A 19,029-nucleotide genomic window follows, 5' to 3' on the forward strand; every position below is an offset into this window, starting at 1 on the left:
GTCCTTTCAATGTTTCATTCCCTCTCATAATTTGTTGACGTACGAGGTGCGATCGGAAAGTTTCAAGACTGCGCCTATAAAAACCCGTACACTTATCTCAGGTATTAAATTCATCCATCACCCTCGAAGTAGTTCCCCTGGGAGTGAACACAACGATCCCAGCGCCGCTGCCAAGCCTGGAAGCATCCCTGTAAATCTTTCTTTGTCAGCCTGTCAAGCACCATCTGCGATTCTGCCTGAATCTCTTCTGTCGTCTCAAATTTCCTTCCCTCTAGCTGAATTTTCATCTTTGGGAAGAGGAAGAAGTCACACAGAGCTTAGAAAGGAAGTTGGGGTCGGTTCTTGCAAGATCTTTGAGCTCCTGACAAACGAGAAGTCGATTCTGATTCTGGTCCTCAGACAGGAGCCTTGGCACAGGACAGTTTACAAAAGAATTTATGATTTAGTGGATTTATCAAAACCGACAATCTTTATACACATTGAAATGAACTCCCACACTTTCGTGTACGATTATGAAGGTAAAAATCGCTCACTTTTGGGAACGTTAAGTCCCGAACTGAATAAGCAATCAGATTCTTACCAAAAGAAGGTCATTTGAATAGAATGGACAAATCGCTCTTATGCATTTACAAAAAGAGATATAAGATAGTACGAAATTCTTTTGTTTTAAAAAATTCCACCCGATTCTTTGAAGCATTGCATTCCAGCAAGTGTAGCGTTTGAAGTACTTATCACAAAATATCATCACAGCTGCGGAAATGGATACGTCCACAGCGAAACGTCACCTATTGTCGCGATGATATGCGCACGAAATGAGATGGCATTTGTGGCTGTTTATAAGAGTCAATTTTTGACACAGCATTATTACTGGCAATCATGTTCACCATGGAGAAATTGTTCTACACAGCCTTGGTCTGTGGATTCGTGATCTGCTCAGCTCTACCAAACGGCAAAAGGAGTAAGTACTAGCCATGATATTAATATCTCTGTATTGACTCACAAATTCTAATCGCATATAATCATATTTGAAAATATGCACATCAGTATAATACAAGCTTATCTTAAACACCATCTTCTTCAATTTGCATTCTTATGTTACCTGTCTGTTCTTTTATTGCAGATGTAAGTAAATTTTTACTTTATTTCGCCTTATATATCTTCCAAGCAAATGGCAAGCATTACCATACAAAATTTCTAATTGTTTAATTTTAACCGTCTAATCACAATAAAATATTTTATTAAATATTAAAATATTATTACTACAATTAACATTTAATATTTAAAATATTTAAAATATGTTAAAATGATGAGCATCATTTTAACATATTTTAAATACTTTAACATAAAATATTTTATTAAATATTAAAATATTAAAATATTATTACTACAATTAACATTTAATATTTAAAATATTTTAAATATGTTAAAATGATGATCATTATTTTAACATATTTTAAATACTTTAACATATTTTAAATATTTTAAATATTAAATGTTAATTGTAGTAATAATATTTTAATATTTTAATATTAAATAAAATATTTTATTGTGATTAGACGGTTAAAATTAAACAATTATGATTCATCACAATATGACGCAACATTATCATCTCATAAAATTTCTAATACAGATCAAAATGAAAGTCTGCTGTCCGAGAAGGTAGTAAAGATTACATTAAATTAAATTAATATAAAAACGCACTGCATCATAAATTTAGCTACGTTTCACATAATTTACTAATTTCGCAGACAGTTGTTTCCTCTGTACTACTTTGGGGCAGACACTGACTCCATGGAGTGAAGTTCTTCTTCAGAAACGCAAAGCAAGCTAAGTTATCAAGAATTTCCCCGCCTTTTATGGAACCCGAAAGTTCATTACCTTGTTTACAAGACAAATTTCCAGCTCCCGCACTTGGTTGGAGTATATTCTATGTATATCTTCTTACGGTGGAATAATTTATTTATTTTATATAATGAATATAGATTAACCATGAATACATTACACGAACTCCAACAAAATCTCGCCTAGATCTAACAATATCCTCTCATTTATGTCTAGATCCTTAAGGTACTTCCTACAATTCGCATTTTGCAACCAAAATATGTACGTATTTCTCATCTCCCCATTAGCACTACGTGCCATACCCATCTCACCTTCCTCGATATGGTGATCCTAGAAATATTTGGTGAAGAGTACGAAATATGAATGTATTCAGTACGCAGTTTTTTCCAACCTCCTATAGCTTCAACCGTCTGAGGTCCAAATATTCTTCTCAGTATCATATTCTCAGACATCCTCAACTGGTGTTCTTCAATTAACGTGAGAGACGAGTGTTTACGCACATTATAGAGCAATGACCAATAATTTATGACGATTGAGAGCAGGAAATGTCACATCGGTGCTTAGTTTCGAGATCAGATATAGTATGAAATCCTTTCCTTCGCTGAAAACATAATCAGTGTGTGGGCAGGGCATGTCTCTGAGATATAATAAAGTCATAATTGATTGTCATTGATTCCAGTAAAGTCCTAGATGTTTGTCATTAGCTGTCAATAACTGCACGACAGTTTTGAAAAATTATGAACGCATTAGTATAATGCCCGAGATGTTACCGTGGAAGAATTCGACAAATACTTCCATTTTATGGCAATCTTATTTCCCCGAAAGCTTTTCATACGCCTCATAATTCGATAGATATTTTTCGACATCATAGGATAAAATTCCTACAGAACATCTTCACCGATGTAAGAATAAAGGAGTTTTCGTGTTTATGACCTTAGTTTATGTAATCCCCTCGCAGAAACGGACAAATTTTTCCTCTGGACCGTCTTTCTATCATCCTTAGTATTCGTAAACACAGATAACACCTCCAACACGAAATGAATACAGGATAGCTTTTATGAGCTGTAGCCTTCGTTTCTGTAATCTCCTCTTCCAAAGAAACAACTTTGGTGTAGCCGGAGACCTTCTATCATGCTCATTATTCGAGGTGCAGGAAACGTCTGCACAAGAAATCAATCTCAGAGCGATTTCTTCCGACGTTTCGACCATCCCACGTATTTTTGCTTTTCTCAAGCACACCACATTTAGTACAAATCCTACAATTTTACCATTATGTGAGGTAAGTCTAATCAGAACTCGTAAGTCTTCAACTCACCACTCAATAGATCGATACTGGAACGTACTTCCATGTCATGTCCCATAAGAATCATGACTCCACAGCTTAACACTTCAGGAAGATGTTCGCGATAATCCAAATTCACGGCAACGGTGCTGATGTCACTCATTCAAATTAAGGGCCAAAAAAATGTCACACTCGGTCATAAAGGTATAAATAAGGAACATATATTCCAGCGTACTAGTCATATACCATAAAATTTCAAATAAATGCAAATCTTAGGATGTTGCTAACCAGCTGTATTCGGGAAAAAAAAATTCGTGATTAAAACACTGTGATTAAAACACGAAGCCACTATCTTTGTATTTACAACGCTAGTCAGGAACAGAATTTCGAACTCCAAAGTCCTAAAATTTCCTAGTAGCTAATAGACTTACGCTGAATTTATAGTTTGTGTACTATAATTTTGCGTTCATTTAAATAATACTCAAGAGTCAGAACTGTACTTCACAGGATATATATATATATATATATATATATATATATATATAATACGTCTTTGTCGCAATAATCAGTTGTTTAATTCTCTCTAAACCAGAACAAATAATGGCTGTTTATTCTCAGAGCAATTAGGAACTCATAAAAAACATCTTGTGGGCAAAATGTTGAAGTGTGTGGTAAATAGGCAAACTTACCACTGAGATTCAAATGCTAACCCCTTAATGAAAAGTGGTGCGTATACGTACCATTCAACTTTTACGAAATCTGGATTTTTACAGATTTTATTCGTGGGTTTATACGATTCTCATAATATTATTGTAATATCCGATTATTTCCTTAAACAACGTTAATCACTTGATTCTTAGAACAAAGATTCTTCGAAGTCCGAACTGGATTTCTAAATGTCATTCAGACAATCATCACGCTCTAAAGGATTAAAACACTTGTTTATCACAAGAACAACACTCCTTAACTTGCACATATATAAGATATTGGAAACGAAGTACTTTAAACAGTCTTTTTTAATTCTTCAACATAGCTTATTTACTGTGTTATTTCGAGGTATCTTTTGTCTATTTTAAGGTTTCAGCGATCTTGTGGAAATGGAAGCCGGCAGTGAGGAGATGAATAGTTATTCATCTTTAATTAATGGGGAGTCACTTCATAACGAGCATGGAGACACGAAGTTGTCACGAGTAGCTCGCTGGACCGAACAAAACAACATTGAGGTACATCGCTACATCTAATATCTTAACAGGTTTTTCGTGGTAGAAATCTGAGACTCAAAATTGCCAAGAACATATAATTCTGAGTTCCAGCTACCTCCGAAAGTCACAACATATTCAACTCTAAAGGGATCTGACGATTTTGGATTACATTTAAAATTATTCACTCTCTGGACTTTTTCCATCGTCCTTGTTCAAAAAGAAGAAACCACGACAGAGATTACCTCTAGCTAACGAAATAAACTGAGTAGATATCTCTCGCCTGAAGACGGAAACAGAGCCAGTTACCGAAACGTCGTGGTTTCTTCCTTTTGATCAAGGACGATGGAAAAAGTCCAGACAATGAATAATTTTAAGTGTCACAACATATGTTACAGAGCGACCAAAGTGTTACCGAGAGGAATTTTGCAGATATTTACATTTATTTTTAATATTTCTTGCCTGAAAGCTTATTATAGGCCTTATCATAAGCTTTCCTGTCGTTGTATATACAGCAAAAGATTATTGCAGTTTTAGAGTATCGTTTATCGTAATTAATTTCAAAGATTCTCGTCAAAATTCTATCCATTGTTCCTGCGTGAATCTATCTTTCAACCTTACGTTAGTTCGAAAATAGTTTAATAAAGTTTGTTATGTATTACAATAAAAAAATAAGCACAAAGGAAGTTATTACATATTCAGGAAGAAGTTTTATTTATTAAATTATTACCTAGAATCTAGGTCCTAGATTGATCCGTTTCTTAACTCTGTCTATTGTCTGATGTTATAAAATTACACATCTTTGTGAGAACTGAGTCTGTCCTCGTCTTCAAGTGTAGTGGAGTGGGAGGGCACCATGTTATTCTGTGTTGCCCGTTAGAATGAGCTAATCTTAATCACTTTACCACGCCTGAAGACGAAGACAGGTCCAGTTTTCGAAATTCTGTGTAACCTTATAACATCAGACGATGGACAAAGTTCAAAAACCCAACAATACAGATTTTATTACAAATTGGTCGGAACTCTTCAGAATAAATCTCTTAGTAGTGTCTATGAAAAGGAACGTTTGGATGAGAATCCATATTTATAATTTTTTTATAAAATCTTTAGCTTGAAATATCTGTAGTCATAATTCTTCAAATGATAAAAGATATATACAAAATTGTAAATTTGACATCCGGTACAAATTTCCCACATCGCATTCAAGTGAATCTGAAATAAAGCTACGTGCTTCCATTTGTTTGAGAACGACCTTCATGTCGTCCGACAAACACAATCAGGACGCCATTTCACGTAGGCGGACAATCCGAGTGTATAACAAAAGCGAAAACGCATTTGTAAAACAGAGAATTGAAAATTATTGGAGGGTGAAGGTCAGTATGTCCTCGAAACCAACATAACATTACAATAAAGTTCATGTTGACAGAAAGTTGAAGTTTGTGGGGCAGTTTTTTTTTACCAAAAGTATTACCACAATTATTAGCAATATACAGATACTTTAAGCGCCTAAATGTATCAAACTAATTATAAACAAACACTGTAGGTAAATTATATGTATATATTAGACCGGATAAATTTGAAAAAGCCAACCTGCTTTTATTATTATAAATTTTTAATTAACGACTTCGAAATGTGGAGACATTTTTAGAAGGTCCATGTGCGAATTTAAAATTAACACTTAAAATAGACAAAATGAAGTCCATATTACAAACAATACACTGAAATTATTTTGAAGCCAAGCGTCAATTTAATTGTATAAATACAAATTTAATAATGTACAGATTTCTCTTATTGACTTTAGTTATTGTGGATGCAATTTTGTCAGTCCGTGTAGTGGCTGACTACGGATGGGACGTCGAGGGTTCGATCCCCGACAGGGGCAAAAGATTTTTCCTCTAGCCTCTGCGTCCAGACTGGTTCTGGGACCCACCAAGCCTCTTGTCCAATGGGTACCGGTGACCTTTCACGGCTGGGTCGTAACCCTGACCACTCACTCCCACCTAGTGCCGAGGTCACGAACGATTAGTATCTGATAACCTCTCCCCCCAAGCGCCTACATGACTTTAAATGTCATTTTGGTCTTGATGTTTATTAATTGAAGACCAAATCATGCTACGGAGAAACTGTGAGGTGTCTGAAATTATTTTCTTTCTATTTTATTAGAGCTCTATATTATGTTACGATGTTAATGTTTTTACACATGTAATGCTATAAAATCTCATGGACGTGTACTTCAATATCAGACTTATATTAATTCTCTCCCAATCCGTTTGTGTAGTCTATCAGTATCAAAACTTTAAAGACCCAACACGAATGTTACGAACCTCGTCCTATGCCTGAGAAACGAAAGTTTAAAGCTATTAAATAAGTTTTTATTTACTTTATATTGGAGTACATATCGTACACAAATATTAAAGTTAAATGCAATTTAAAACAAAGACTGGTTATGAAAAATCACGTGGGTATATGATAACAGAATTTTGAAGGCTGTTACGTAATATAAAATTAATTCCTATTTTTGGTGTGTTTCTGGGAGAAAAGTGCTGCAATCGGGACAAACAAAAACTTTCGAACAAGGACGGCGAAATCATGGCGCAGTGCCTTATAGAAACGAAAAGCAAAAGTAAGTACGAAATTTTTATTTAAAAGAAATACTGAATTGATATCAAATCTAAAACTTCTTGACGATGGTTAAGAGTCAATTGAATAAAAATTTTCTTGGATATTATCCATCGTCTAGTAAATATAAAACGTAAAACGACGTTTCGGAGATGGGACTCTATCTCCGGAGATAGGGATTAGCTCTATCTAGTGGGCCCAACTGTGTAGGAACCTGAAGACGGAGATAGAGTCCCATCTCCGAAACGTCGTTTTTTACGTTTTATATTTACTAGACGATGGATAATATCCAAGAAAATTTTTATTCAAATACTGAATTGAGTTGTTTTTATTCGACGACGAGGATTAACTGGTGATATAGCAAATTTGCATTTAACTTTTAAGCAGGTTCCATCTTTGTAAGTGAATACTTCTCGAAAAGTTAACAGTCAATTATCTTGGCAAAGGAATCCTAAACGACACGCAGTGTAATTAAGGTAAATGAATGTTGGAGTCACGAGTTGACCTGGGAAAGAATTTCATCAGACGTTCATGTTAGTCTTTTTGAAAAAAGTTTATTAAATTGATCAGTTTTTCAGTAGTAACTAGCGATTCAGAAAAAGAAACATGCTTAGTTCTACAGGCGGCTAGTAAGAAGATGGCTGCCTTCAGGGCCTTGTAGAAATCTATAGACGTTTCAGAGGCGTTAGCTGCAGCCATCATCGTCCTAGTGATGGAGATAGCAAGTTCCTGAATACATGGTGTTGCAGTCCAGAAGAGAGACATCTTCAAGGAATTCACTCTGGTAATACTTTTCTGAAGTGGTAGACTCGTATATGACCTAGGATGCAACCTGTAGTTCGATACGTCTATATGATATTATCTAAGAAAATAACGGCAGGCCCTTCGGTATGCTTCAGTTTTGGAATTTCAGCCCAGAAATTTATGTCGTCAATTGTAACAGTACGAAGAATTTAATTATTTTGACTTCTTTTCTTCTCAGATTCATCGCAAGAGTACAGTCTGAAACAAATAGTCGTAAGTAACTATTAAATTCCTATATTTAACGTATCAAACGCATGTCTAATATCCTACTCCGAGGTTCGACTGTTTGTCATGGAAAATTAATCGATATTATTCTATTGCCCTATTCCTACTATTTCCACATAGTAAGACATTTCCAGTTTGTTTGGGTTGTCTTACAGAAAAATGTCTGAGGGGATATGTTTTACAACAAATAAAATGCTAGTCTGTTAATTAGAAGATACCAAACTTCAAACTTAAATGTTGTTTGAATGTGAGTAATTATATTCAAGTGAAGAAAATGAAGATGATTTTAATAGTTGAATTATTGCATAATAACACACGTAAACATATGTAGAGAATCAAGAAAACTACAACAAGAAATTTAAGTAACAAACATAAAATTATACAGTTAAATATATAAAGGTAAAATTACCCACATAAATTTATAGTTTGTTATAGTAATTATAAGCTCTTATCCTACGACAATAGAATATATTTATTTACTTTACAGTGTCTCGTGGACTGCGCTGTCAAGAAATCTGATTTGGTAAGTTTCTGTGGAATAGTCATTTTTTAAAGTCACATTTAGCGTATGTATCAACTACAGATGAGCTATGTACGGATAACAGACAGACTTATTTTATATGCCCGTCATAATCCACACACTCCATTTACTCTCAGTGTACTTAAACAAGAATTTTCGATTGAAATGTGTGAAAAGAAAAACATTTGTTCGAAACAACCTTGAAGTGAACAGAGTGTATAAGAAGTGACGGGTTGAAGAACCAAGAATCTGAACTATAGCAAGATAGTCTATCACTTAACTGATATTCGAAAATTTTACTTCCATTTATTAATGTCTCAAGTAACTGTTAATCCTTAACTAAATTTTCCGTTTGCTTTCATCGGCCAATCGCTGTTTCTGCAGATTTGTCTGTCCAGAAGGATCCAGAAGCCTCTGTCGCGATATAAAAAGCGATTTTCGTGTTCTTTCATTCAACTACAGTGTTTCTTTCGGTTGGTTATCATGTTTCCTATTGGTCGTATAGCTCTTTCTCTTGATACCAATGGCTTTAAGCAAAAAACTGAGTTATACTTAAGATATTGTAATTGCGTCAAATTGTGAATATTATAACAATTATTCGTTTTAATCCGTCTGATCACAATATATTAATTTAAAATTTAAAATTTTATAATTAAGATAATAAAATATCATTCATGTTCCATATCGATTGATCGATACATGTAAATCGATCAATCGATATGGAACATGAATGATATTTTATTATCTTAATTATAAAATTTTAAATTTTAAATTAATATATTGTGATCAGACGGATTAAAACGAATAATTGAGTTATATTTGTACAACCTCTACTACTATCCGCGTGACAAAAGGAAATTGTGACTGGCTGTATTCACACTGTAGCATGATTAATTAAGTGAAGGGTAAAACAGCTGTCCTCAGAAAACCTAAGTGTTTTGAAAGGCCTGCTGAGACTCGTGTAAAAACCAGAAATGACTGATGTCCTTAAGCCCTCCTTAACAACCGAAACATCCTCCTTTTTCCGACACACATCGTAGAAATTACTATTCCAAACAGTTACTATAACGACTTATTCTCTGGCGTTATTTTAAAAACAAGGAATTTAATATAACCATTATAAACTTTCCTTTCAGGAGCCACCGTTATATTTGCCTTGCAAGTATACGTAGCAAGTGGTTAGAGATTCGTTACTGGTAACTAAGTTTACTGAAGTCATTACAAATATTGTCAGTTTCTGACTAATGAACAGTAAATTAGAAAGTGTTCTTTCCTCTACACAGTGATTTCCGCTGACATGAATTTTATTAATTATTTTTATGTATCAATAATCATTGTCACTGTTTTAAACAACAGTTACCCACGTGAATTCTTTACTAAATTTTTTTATTAAACATTTGCTTTATCTCTCATATCTAGTATTAAAACAATATCATGTTAGAGTTACGAAAAAATGTAATGATATTTTAAAAAGTAATTAATTTCGTGAAACGTGCGTTTAAAAATAATGGTTTAATATTTTGAGATAACAGTAGAATACCGCCATTACCAGTCTCCAGATCCAGTAACAATGGAAAAAATAAAATACCACAAAACTAGATAAAAATAATATTGTTTTTGAATATTTTTATTTAAACATATTCAAACTTGTTTAGAATTTTTGAAATGCAGTATATAATGAATCGATTAAAATATTTAGTCTTTAAAGCAATAAATAACCCCTCAAATGGCAGTCCTTTTGTAACACAAGTAATATGATGTATTTTAAAAAATTATTTTACAAAAGTGGAAATAATGTAAACTATAATTTTGGAATTGAGCAGAAACGGTACAAGTTTATAAGAAAAGGATTTTTGTAAAGTCTTCCAAGTGAAGAAATGAAGAAACATTATAATACTATGATGAAAGTGTTTCATGAAATTTTGTTACAGGTTGACGGAGATGGTAACTTGGATGCAGAAAAAGTGATACCTTACGTTAAAGCTAGAGAAGGTTACGGTCAACTATTTGCAAATAAAGATGATCTTATAAAAAGATGCGTTGATTTTGCTAACAGCTTTTCCAAAGGCAAGTTTATATAAGTATTTTATTTTAAAATTTTTCTGGACACAAATTATGCAGCAATAAATTGTATTTCCGATGTACTTTAAACTTTGTCATTATATCTTTCAAAATATGAGACTGCAAATAAGTGAGCTTATGTCTTGCATCTACACGTCATTTTAAACTTTGCTCAAAAGTGTCTACCAGCACAGGACATTATGAAGTCAAATATTGTATCAGCGATTAGTGTTTCTTCGTAAACTCTTAAAGGAAAATCCAACAAACTTCGATTTCGATTGATAAAAATTACTTAGTAGTAAAAACATTAAAACATTGAAAATCACTAAGTGGTCTGATTGCTTCACTGTATATAATTATTCTAGTAAACCAATTTGTTGCACATTGCTTGATAACATAAATTTATTTCAAATAAACCATTTTGCATACAATGGTTTTTTAGATTACAACAACATATAATCTTGTAGGTGGTTTACCAACATTCCGGAGGAACATACCACCTCAACTTTCAACCCTTAAGATGAAGGCATCATGTCTCTCAGACACGTTAACATCTACAAGATTATACGATGTTATAATCTTAAATAACATAATTTACGTTCTAATTTCGCGGAAATTGTATATCTTGTTAGGTTATGCTCGCATATTTAATGCTCAACCTGTATATTCAAACCCACTAAAATTAAGTTTTCATAACTGTATTTTGTTCGTGTTCTACTTCAAAGCGACTGCATCTGATATATTTCCCACCAATATGTTTATGTCATTTCGTCCAAATTATCCACGAAATTATAAGTGAATGTCATCTATTTGCGATATTTAAGAGTTTCGTTCGCTGATAAATTCCTAAGATACAATGAGGGCTTTCACTTTCTGAACTTGGCACGCTCTTCTCATCGATGGTTTAAGAACCTTGTCTAAACCACTGAAACATCATCATTTATTTACTGAGCTATTTGTCTTGATCATCATAGGTCAAGCTCACTTTCTGTTAAGGATATTCCATCTTTTATAGACAGCCTCGGCATCTTACAATCTAGATAGAGATGAAGAGATGAAGAAGTTTTCAAATCCGGTTTTCATGTATTCTTTCAAAATTCCCTAGCTATTTTCTTTTTCAGTTTATTATTGTGTTAATACACGTAATACCCAGTTCTTCTCTTAAATCTTCACTAAGCTTGTGATCTATAATTCTCTATCTTGAGACCGCTTCCAAGAAACTCGTTACTGTCTTCTCTTCCTTCTAATTTATTCGAATCCATATAAAACATTAGTATGGCAATCGTCCTGTTATTTAAAAATTTTCTTCGTAGCGTGCGTTTTATATTTCGAAGAAAAAAAATCCATTTTCTCTCTCCACAACTAAACCGCTGTTAAATAATTCTCTTCAACTACATTTATTGTTGCAGTTTCTAAGTTAATTCTCAGTGGAATCTCCTTTATACAAACGAATAATAAATGTTTATGAGAAAAGTTGAAAATTACTGCTCTAAACTTCAGCATATTACATATGTCATATACCTTGTCCATTCTGTAGGCCGTCGTCCCAAAATTATTTATTAAATACAGAATCGATTGTAGCATACATCCCGTATCAAATCAAGCTTCTTTATACTAAACCTTTTTCTTAGCCGGAGTCTTACAAGGTGCGATCGGAAAGTTTCTAGACTGTATTATATTTCATCAATATATATTCATTGGCGAGTTTTTCCAACTTTTTATTATTTATATTGTTACTTTAAATTCCCTGAAATGTTTCTTGGACATAAACAAGCATAAATGATTCTTTGCTGTGTTACACAGAAATTTTTAGTCCAAGGAGGTCGTTTTTATTGCTTGAGTTGACAGGTTCTACAGTGACTAATAAGCTTACATTTATCGTTGTGTTTCAGAACGAGGAGAAGTCAACTTTGAAGACCAGAAATGTAACATAGCTTCTGCTGTTATTGGTGACTGTATCAAATATATGGTGGAAATTGTAAGTAAACATTTTTACTGGTATACGTATGATCATGTTAAAAATATTTCTGAAATTAATAGTTTCATATTTATCCCGACAAAACTAATCTTGAAATGTCCACTACTGCTAAATACATAGAAATTTAGAAGTCGTTTCATGTAAATCTCGGATCCAACTGTGAAATAACCACACATAACAGCAATAAATTTAATTTAAGAAAATTACAGGAAGATTATATTATTCCTTTATTTCGGTTGTATTTATTAAAATGATGTGGAATATTCTATATGACGATTCTCATAGCTGGTAAGATGTAAGTTAAAATAATTTTTAATATATGTTGTGAGAATGTTAATCTTTAAACAGAATCATGAATAGATATCCTCCGTACATCCTCTATGTGTATTAATTAAAATGTTATGATTCATGGGATTGTGGTTATTTACTTATGTGTGGACGCTATCAGTAGCAGAATGATTGACTAATAATACATTACAAAGTATCGGAAAGGAGGTTTTTGCGGTCTAGTCCGATTGAGAATTACGAGTGTGGCACAATCCAGCACTTCAATCAGAAACGCTGAAGGCAGTAAGTCCTATTTTCAATTATGATTCACTGAATGAAGCTTAACAGGACTTAGGTAATTGTCTTTCTGACTCAACAGATCGAAGTCCTTAAAGAAGCAGTAGTCACTTAGCTAGACAAGACGTTCTCTGCCCTATACGGAACTCAGATTTTTCATATTTATAACAGCCCTCAACTGGACTCAATCCTGTCATATGAATCTATTCTGAACCATATCAAAATCCGTTTTAATATTATATTTTCAAAATTATCTTTCCCTTTTGGTTTCCTACCGACACTACGTACGTTCCCATATTTCTACGTGTCCATCCCATCTCCCTCTTATGGTATTTTCCTTGTCTCTTCGAACCAAATATTATCCTCAGAATATTGTTCTGGCTGGAAAATCTTTTAATGTATAACCTTCGTTTGGATTAAGAGACTACGTGTCACATTTAATCCGAACGACAGGTAAATTACACTCTCGTTATAATTTACATAAGCTATTTAATGTTTCTCGCATCCGTGTTATCCAGCCAATCACAACATTTGGTGATGTCATGTAATATTAAAATAATGATATTTTATTTTTTCAGAGCTGCCCCGATGACCGGAAGGTCGCTGGTAAGTAAAATAAATCAATTTTGAATATAATCTGTCGCGTTTCTCTTCAAGGGATAGTTGATGTTGTTTGAAATTAATAAAAAATTAATAACAACAAATATTTATTTTCAAATATGAAAAGGGTCTAAATTTTTAAAGTATATTAAATTGAACAACATCAAATAGTCCATTAAATAAAGAAAATACAATAAAGAATAAAGCAAAATAATAGAAAAAAATAATGTGTACATTAGCATTTAAATTGTAACGGATATAAGCAATGGCAATGCGGGTTCCTCGGAATTAAAGATGAATTTATTTGATTCAATATGAAAATTAATTATTTCCTTCATTAATGTTTCAATCACATTTTTGATCATGGATGCCAAAATTAGCACTGGTTGTAACTATTTTTCCTTCGCGTATGAATACATAATTAATACACTGGTATCAAATTTCCCTTGTGGTACATGACTGGTTCTGAACAGATAATCGTCTCTGTGACCCAAGGAGATAATATTTATAGATGTTTTTTTTCTTCTGGAATATACGGGTCATAACAAGTTTCTACCACAATCAGGGAGAAGGTATGAGGAACGTCTACATTATTTTCTGCTGACGTAACTTAATGAAGTCATGAATCATGTCACAAGGTGGAAAAGGGGGTTGTTCACGAGGCTGTAGGACCGATAGGATTGATGGGACATATTAAGGATTCGATTTTTTTCGAATTCTCCAGCCATACATTTCGGTAGTGTCTTGTTATTATGTTCATATTCATCATTTCTACTTCTCCGAAATCTGCATTCTGTTTGCGATTATTCATTTTGTATCCTGGCACAGTTCGAAGAAAACAGATTTCCAACGACTTCTTCTATTCATGTATTCCTTCTTTCACGACCAGAATTCGGATCGTTACGAAAAACAACAGTTAAAGTATTAGTACCACATCGTAAATTATAATTGTAATGTCTTTTTTTTTTGGATGTGTAAAATTTACTACAAATGATTGTGAAAGGCCTGAGCACAAAGGAAATTATGTTTTATCATATGTACAGAATGTAAGCTATGAGATACCATTAAATATTAACTCCACGTGAAACTTCAAAAAGCAAGAATAAAATATAGGATTTGAGACTTTCGCGGCGAGTACAATCAATAAAATTAATAAAATATAAAAGAATATTTTATTAAAGAATAAAGTAATTATGACTAACGAAGAAGAGATTTATGTGATTTTAAGAAGTTGTTTAAACAGCGTGAAAAATTTATTTATATTTTCTACTTTAAAAATTTGTTATCTCTTCAGACTATAAGAGAAGTCTTAAGTATTACAGGCAACAAAATTTGAAAGCCAATCCTAGGCCAGTTCTATTCCTCTCTCTTCCTCAGAACTTACCTCCCAAATGTTCTTTGGTAATCGAGTTTCCAAATTTCTCACTTGCATCAGTGCGTTTAGGTCCAAAAGTCTTCCTTATGTTCTCGCATAAAAGTGAAAAGGAAATTTCACACACATATAAAACAAACAATGAATTCAATATTTCGTGTGTGTGTGCGTGCGTGCGTACGATGGACCGTTTTAAAAGTTTATTTATGTTTCAGGTGAACAATGCGACAATGTTCGGAAAAGGATATCTGAACTGGTTGATGTCCTGAATATATAGAAACCATGAAGACAGAAAAGATTAATAATAATAACAATAAATTTTACATTCAAACAATTGTAATTCAGCAATAAACATTTCTTTCAGACATAGAGATGAAGATATTTCTTACGCCATGTTCGTCGCTTGCAAACAAGCAGGCAGCACATGGCGAAACGTTCCGTTCAGACTTATTTTCCAGACGTCAGCTCCACAGGCGATGCCATTTGCTTACGTAAACTGAAAGGTCGAACTTACTTTCATTACTTTAACGCATAGTGGACACGACAAGCAGCTCGACGGCCGTGGACTTACGGTACAACGAACAGTTTTCAGGTCACAAATATATGACAGCATGATTAGTTCATAGAACAACTGATATACTCCAGTACCACGATAACTTCTTCAGGAAATATAGTTTTATCATCTTACAAGTTTTAGCATCCGTCACGTTGGTATTACCGATTATGAAAATTAGAAATTGAGAATACAGATTTCCCTTAAATGACATAATTTAAATATCAGCCTTCAAAACAATACTATACAGACTGTTCTCAAGACATAATCAGAAGGCCCTCAGGGCGACAATATCATCAGGGAGGATAACAGGTAATGACGTCATCACAGACGACTGTCCTGATAACTCATAATTTCAACATCTATTACGATGATAGTACATAACGGAGGAAATTAAAATGTAAAGTATATGGACATTCCTGCAATGGCATAATACCCACATGAGATTTAACTATCCACGTAAAATAAAATTTTCTGTCCTTGTTAATTAACTCGTGTAGAATAGCTATTTTTGGTATAAAACCAAAGATTATTTTATTTCTAATTTATTTAAGTGAAGGAACAAGATGAAATTTCTAACTTAGGCCTGAAATTATAATAATAGTGTAACGTAATCGATTATTACACATCGGATTTTTATTTCAAAACACAAGACGAATTTGTTTCAAATTATTAAAATTTATTATTCCCTGGTCTAATGTCTGTCGATACTCAAGTTACAGTCCTGATTATCTGGTCTTCTAAATCCAATCGGGGGTAGAAATATTTATTATTCTGTTTTTGTTCAATATTACGTGCTTGCTGTTGAGTTACATTTTAAATGGCACGTCCTGTATTTATGTCTAACAGTCCAATAACTTTCATACGCCAATTAAGATGTTAAAATGCCAAGTATTCAATTCTTGCGGTTCAACAGTTTTCATGTCGTTTAATATTAATCTAAAGTGCACATCATTAAAGGTTGAAGTAAGATATTATGTCAGTGCGCGGAACATCACATCGTATATAAAACAGGTAGATGTTTAAGGGCTTTGCGTTTTTATTAATAACAGAAAGTTTGGTAATAATACAGTAACTTAAACTCGGCATGCTGTTAAAGCCCTGAAGAAGTAATGTAGTTACTTCAATACAATTTATTAAGAGAAAAATTCGGCTATGAAAAGTAAATTTACCTTGTATGTAAATAATATTAAAATCTATCTTTTCATAACCGTGGATATTGGTACCAACCTTCGCTGAAATCCGTAAATCTAATTCATACTTCTAGGTCACTTTGCCCTGTCTGCTGTGTTCAAAAATAAATTTTACAGGTAGTAATTTCATTTAGCATAAAATGAATTATCGATGTATCAAAATATGAGACGTACCAGCGCGTTCAAACGAACTATTAAATGAAATTAAAGGTTAACCCGATATAGAATTATGTTATTACTGTGTGGGTTACGTCAAAGTAAAGCGAAATGATTTTCACTTTCATCCTGTTTTACCACTGTAAATAGCTTATGCCCAAAACCTACCCATTCATATCCAACAAACTCTTATGTTGTCTGTCACGAAGATTCGGCAGGCCATTCACGAAGATCGACGTCGTACCATCAACGACTTGTGCGACATTGTTGGGATAGGCTATGGGACATGTCAGCTGATTCTAAAGGAAGAACTCCACATGCGACGCATCCTGTCTGAGGACCAGAAGCAGAATCGACTTCTCGTTTGTCAGGAGCTCAAAGATCTTGCAAGAACCGACCCCAACTTCCTTTCTAAGCTCCGTGTGACTTCTTCCTCTTCCCAAAGATGAAAATTCAGCTGAAGGGAAGGAGATTTGAGACGATAGAAGAGATTCAGGCAGAATCGCAGATGGTGCTTGATAGGCTGACAAAGAAAGATTTCCAGGGATGCTTCCAGGCTTGGCAGCGGCGCTGGGATCGTTGTGTTCACTCCCAGGGGAACTACTTCGAGGGTGATGGATGAATTTAATACCTGAGATAAGTGTACGGGTTTTTTTTAAGGCGCAGTCTGGAAACTTTCCGACCGCACCTCGTACGTTGTCATCCTTAAGTAGACTAACATGCCGAATTCCTTTATTACTTCATCCTGTTTAGGCGAATATTTCCCAGAGCACTGTGATTTGAAAAAGACAATTTATGGTCTACCATTACACGAAACATTGTTCTTCTTTTTCTTTCCTTCCGCAGGATCAACACACTGATGTACGATTATAACATATAGTTGCTTTTATATGTCATACGAAAACTGCAATTTCTATATCTTGAAGGATGAGTTGAAAAATGAAAAGTTAAAAAAATTGAAAAATAAATTGTCCCTAGAAATTAAAAACCTCGTAAGTGCTTCTCACTCAAATTCGAGCATGGACGCATGTCCGCGTGTTGCTTTTTGTAAGTAGAAGATCTGCGATGGGTCGATTCACTGTTAAAGGCTCCTGTCACTTGCCTAAGAATTCATACTAGCAGGATTTAAATATTAATCGGATAAAAACAAGGAGCTTAGATCCATAACTGATAACTATGATAATCAAATGTTAGCCACTTTAGAGCTGAAATTCTTCTCTATTATGGTCTCACTGCTGAAAAGGGGCAGAAGAATTGGTAAAACCACAACTCATAAAATCAGCATTTAAGCAATTTTTGATTAAGACCATTCAAGAGGTAAGCACATTTATGAGATTCTATATTATAAGAGTGGAGAAAATTTACATCGGGTTCTTTTTGGTTACGATGCCGTGTAGTATTGAACGTCTTCTCCAACATTTTCAGAGAAATATATTTCTACGATTCTACAGTACAGCTTACTTGTGTGTTCACTGATTATTTTGAGTTTAATCAGTCAGTCATTTTCACACATAATACATTAGTAAAGCCCCACTTCTTAAACTCTTTCTGAAGTGTCCACTGATGATAAGTTCTTTTTAAATTTCTTCTAAAAATTATTGACGTCAGTGGACACTTCAGTATTAGTGCTAGAAATGAGACACAATTTACTGTGTCTAAAAGCGACAGTGGATGAATGAAAATAACTGTTAACTCTATGATCAGGTTTAAAAATTAGGACCTAAAATATGTGCACGTTTGCTCTCCATTTGAAACGAATTTTTAACCAGAACAAATTCCTTGAATAAGAAGAATATATACACAAAATTAAGTTTCTCCTTCTCTGAAAAGATTTTATAATGTTTAGGTAATTTTATAAATGTACTTAACATGCGGTATCATGGAATCCCTTGTCTGAAGTGCTGAAAAATAACTCTCATTTTAAATGTTTTCAGTTTTTTTTAATTTCCGTGAAGACAATATTTTGTATAGGAAATTACAGTAGTAGGACTGCGATTCAAGAGATGAATACCGGTAAGCTATTTTTTAAATACGATAATTCAAAAATATTTAGATTGCATA

At 33.5% G+C, this 19,029-nt stretch overlaps 1 protein-coding gene across 1 annotated transcript; it reads left to right on the plus strand.

The window, feature by feature from the left end:
• The first annotated feature begins 800 nt into the window (after positions 1–800).
• Positions 801–15,435, plus strand: LOC110838449 (uncharacterized). Its single transcript, XM_022081653.2, has 9 exons — positions 801–958; positions 4,202–4,347; positions 6,865–6,946; positions 7,925–7,959; positions 8,459–8,494; positions 10,423–10,558; positions 12,445–12,530; positions 13,673–13,700; positions 15,282–15,435. The coding sequence occupies exons 1-9, from the start codon at positions 877–879 to the stop codon at positions 15,341–15,343; spliced, it is 693 nt and encodes a 230-aa protein (XP_021937345.1). The 5' UTR covers positions 801–876; the 3' UTR covers positions 15,344–15,435.
• The last annotated feature ends 3,594 nt before the right edge of the window (positions 15,436–19,029 follow it).

Source organism: Zootermopsis nevadensis, unplaced genomic scaffold, assembly GCF_977971745.1.
Source record: "Zootermopsis nevadensis isolate Lab colony 2312 unplaced genomic scaffold, Znev_1.0 Znev_ptg000021l, whole genome shotgun sequence".
Lineage (NCBI taxonomy): Eukaryota > Metazoa > Arthropoda > Insecta > Blattodea > Termopsidae > Zootermopsis > Zootermopsis nevadensis.

Excerpts from the sequence above, each read along its gene's own strand:
- LOC110838449 (XM_022081653.2), top strand. The coding sequence starts at position 877 with ATGTTCACCATGGAGAAATTGTTCTACACAGCCTTGGTCTGTGGATTC. Across the intron at positions 4,348-6,864 it reads CCGAACAAAACAACATTGAG|TGCTGCAATCGGGACAAACA; the intron begins GTACATCGCTAC and ends CTGGGAGAAAAG. Across the intron at positions 8,495-10,422 it reads CTGTCAAGAAATCTGATTTG|GTTGACGGAGATGGTAACTT; the intron begins GTAAGTTTCTGT and ends ATTTTGTTACAG.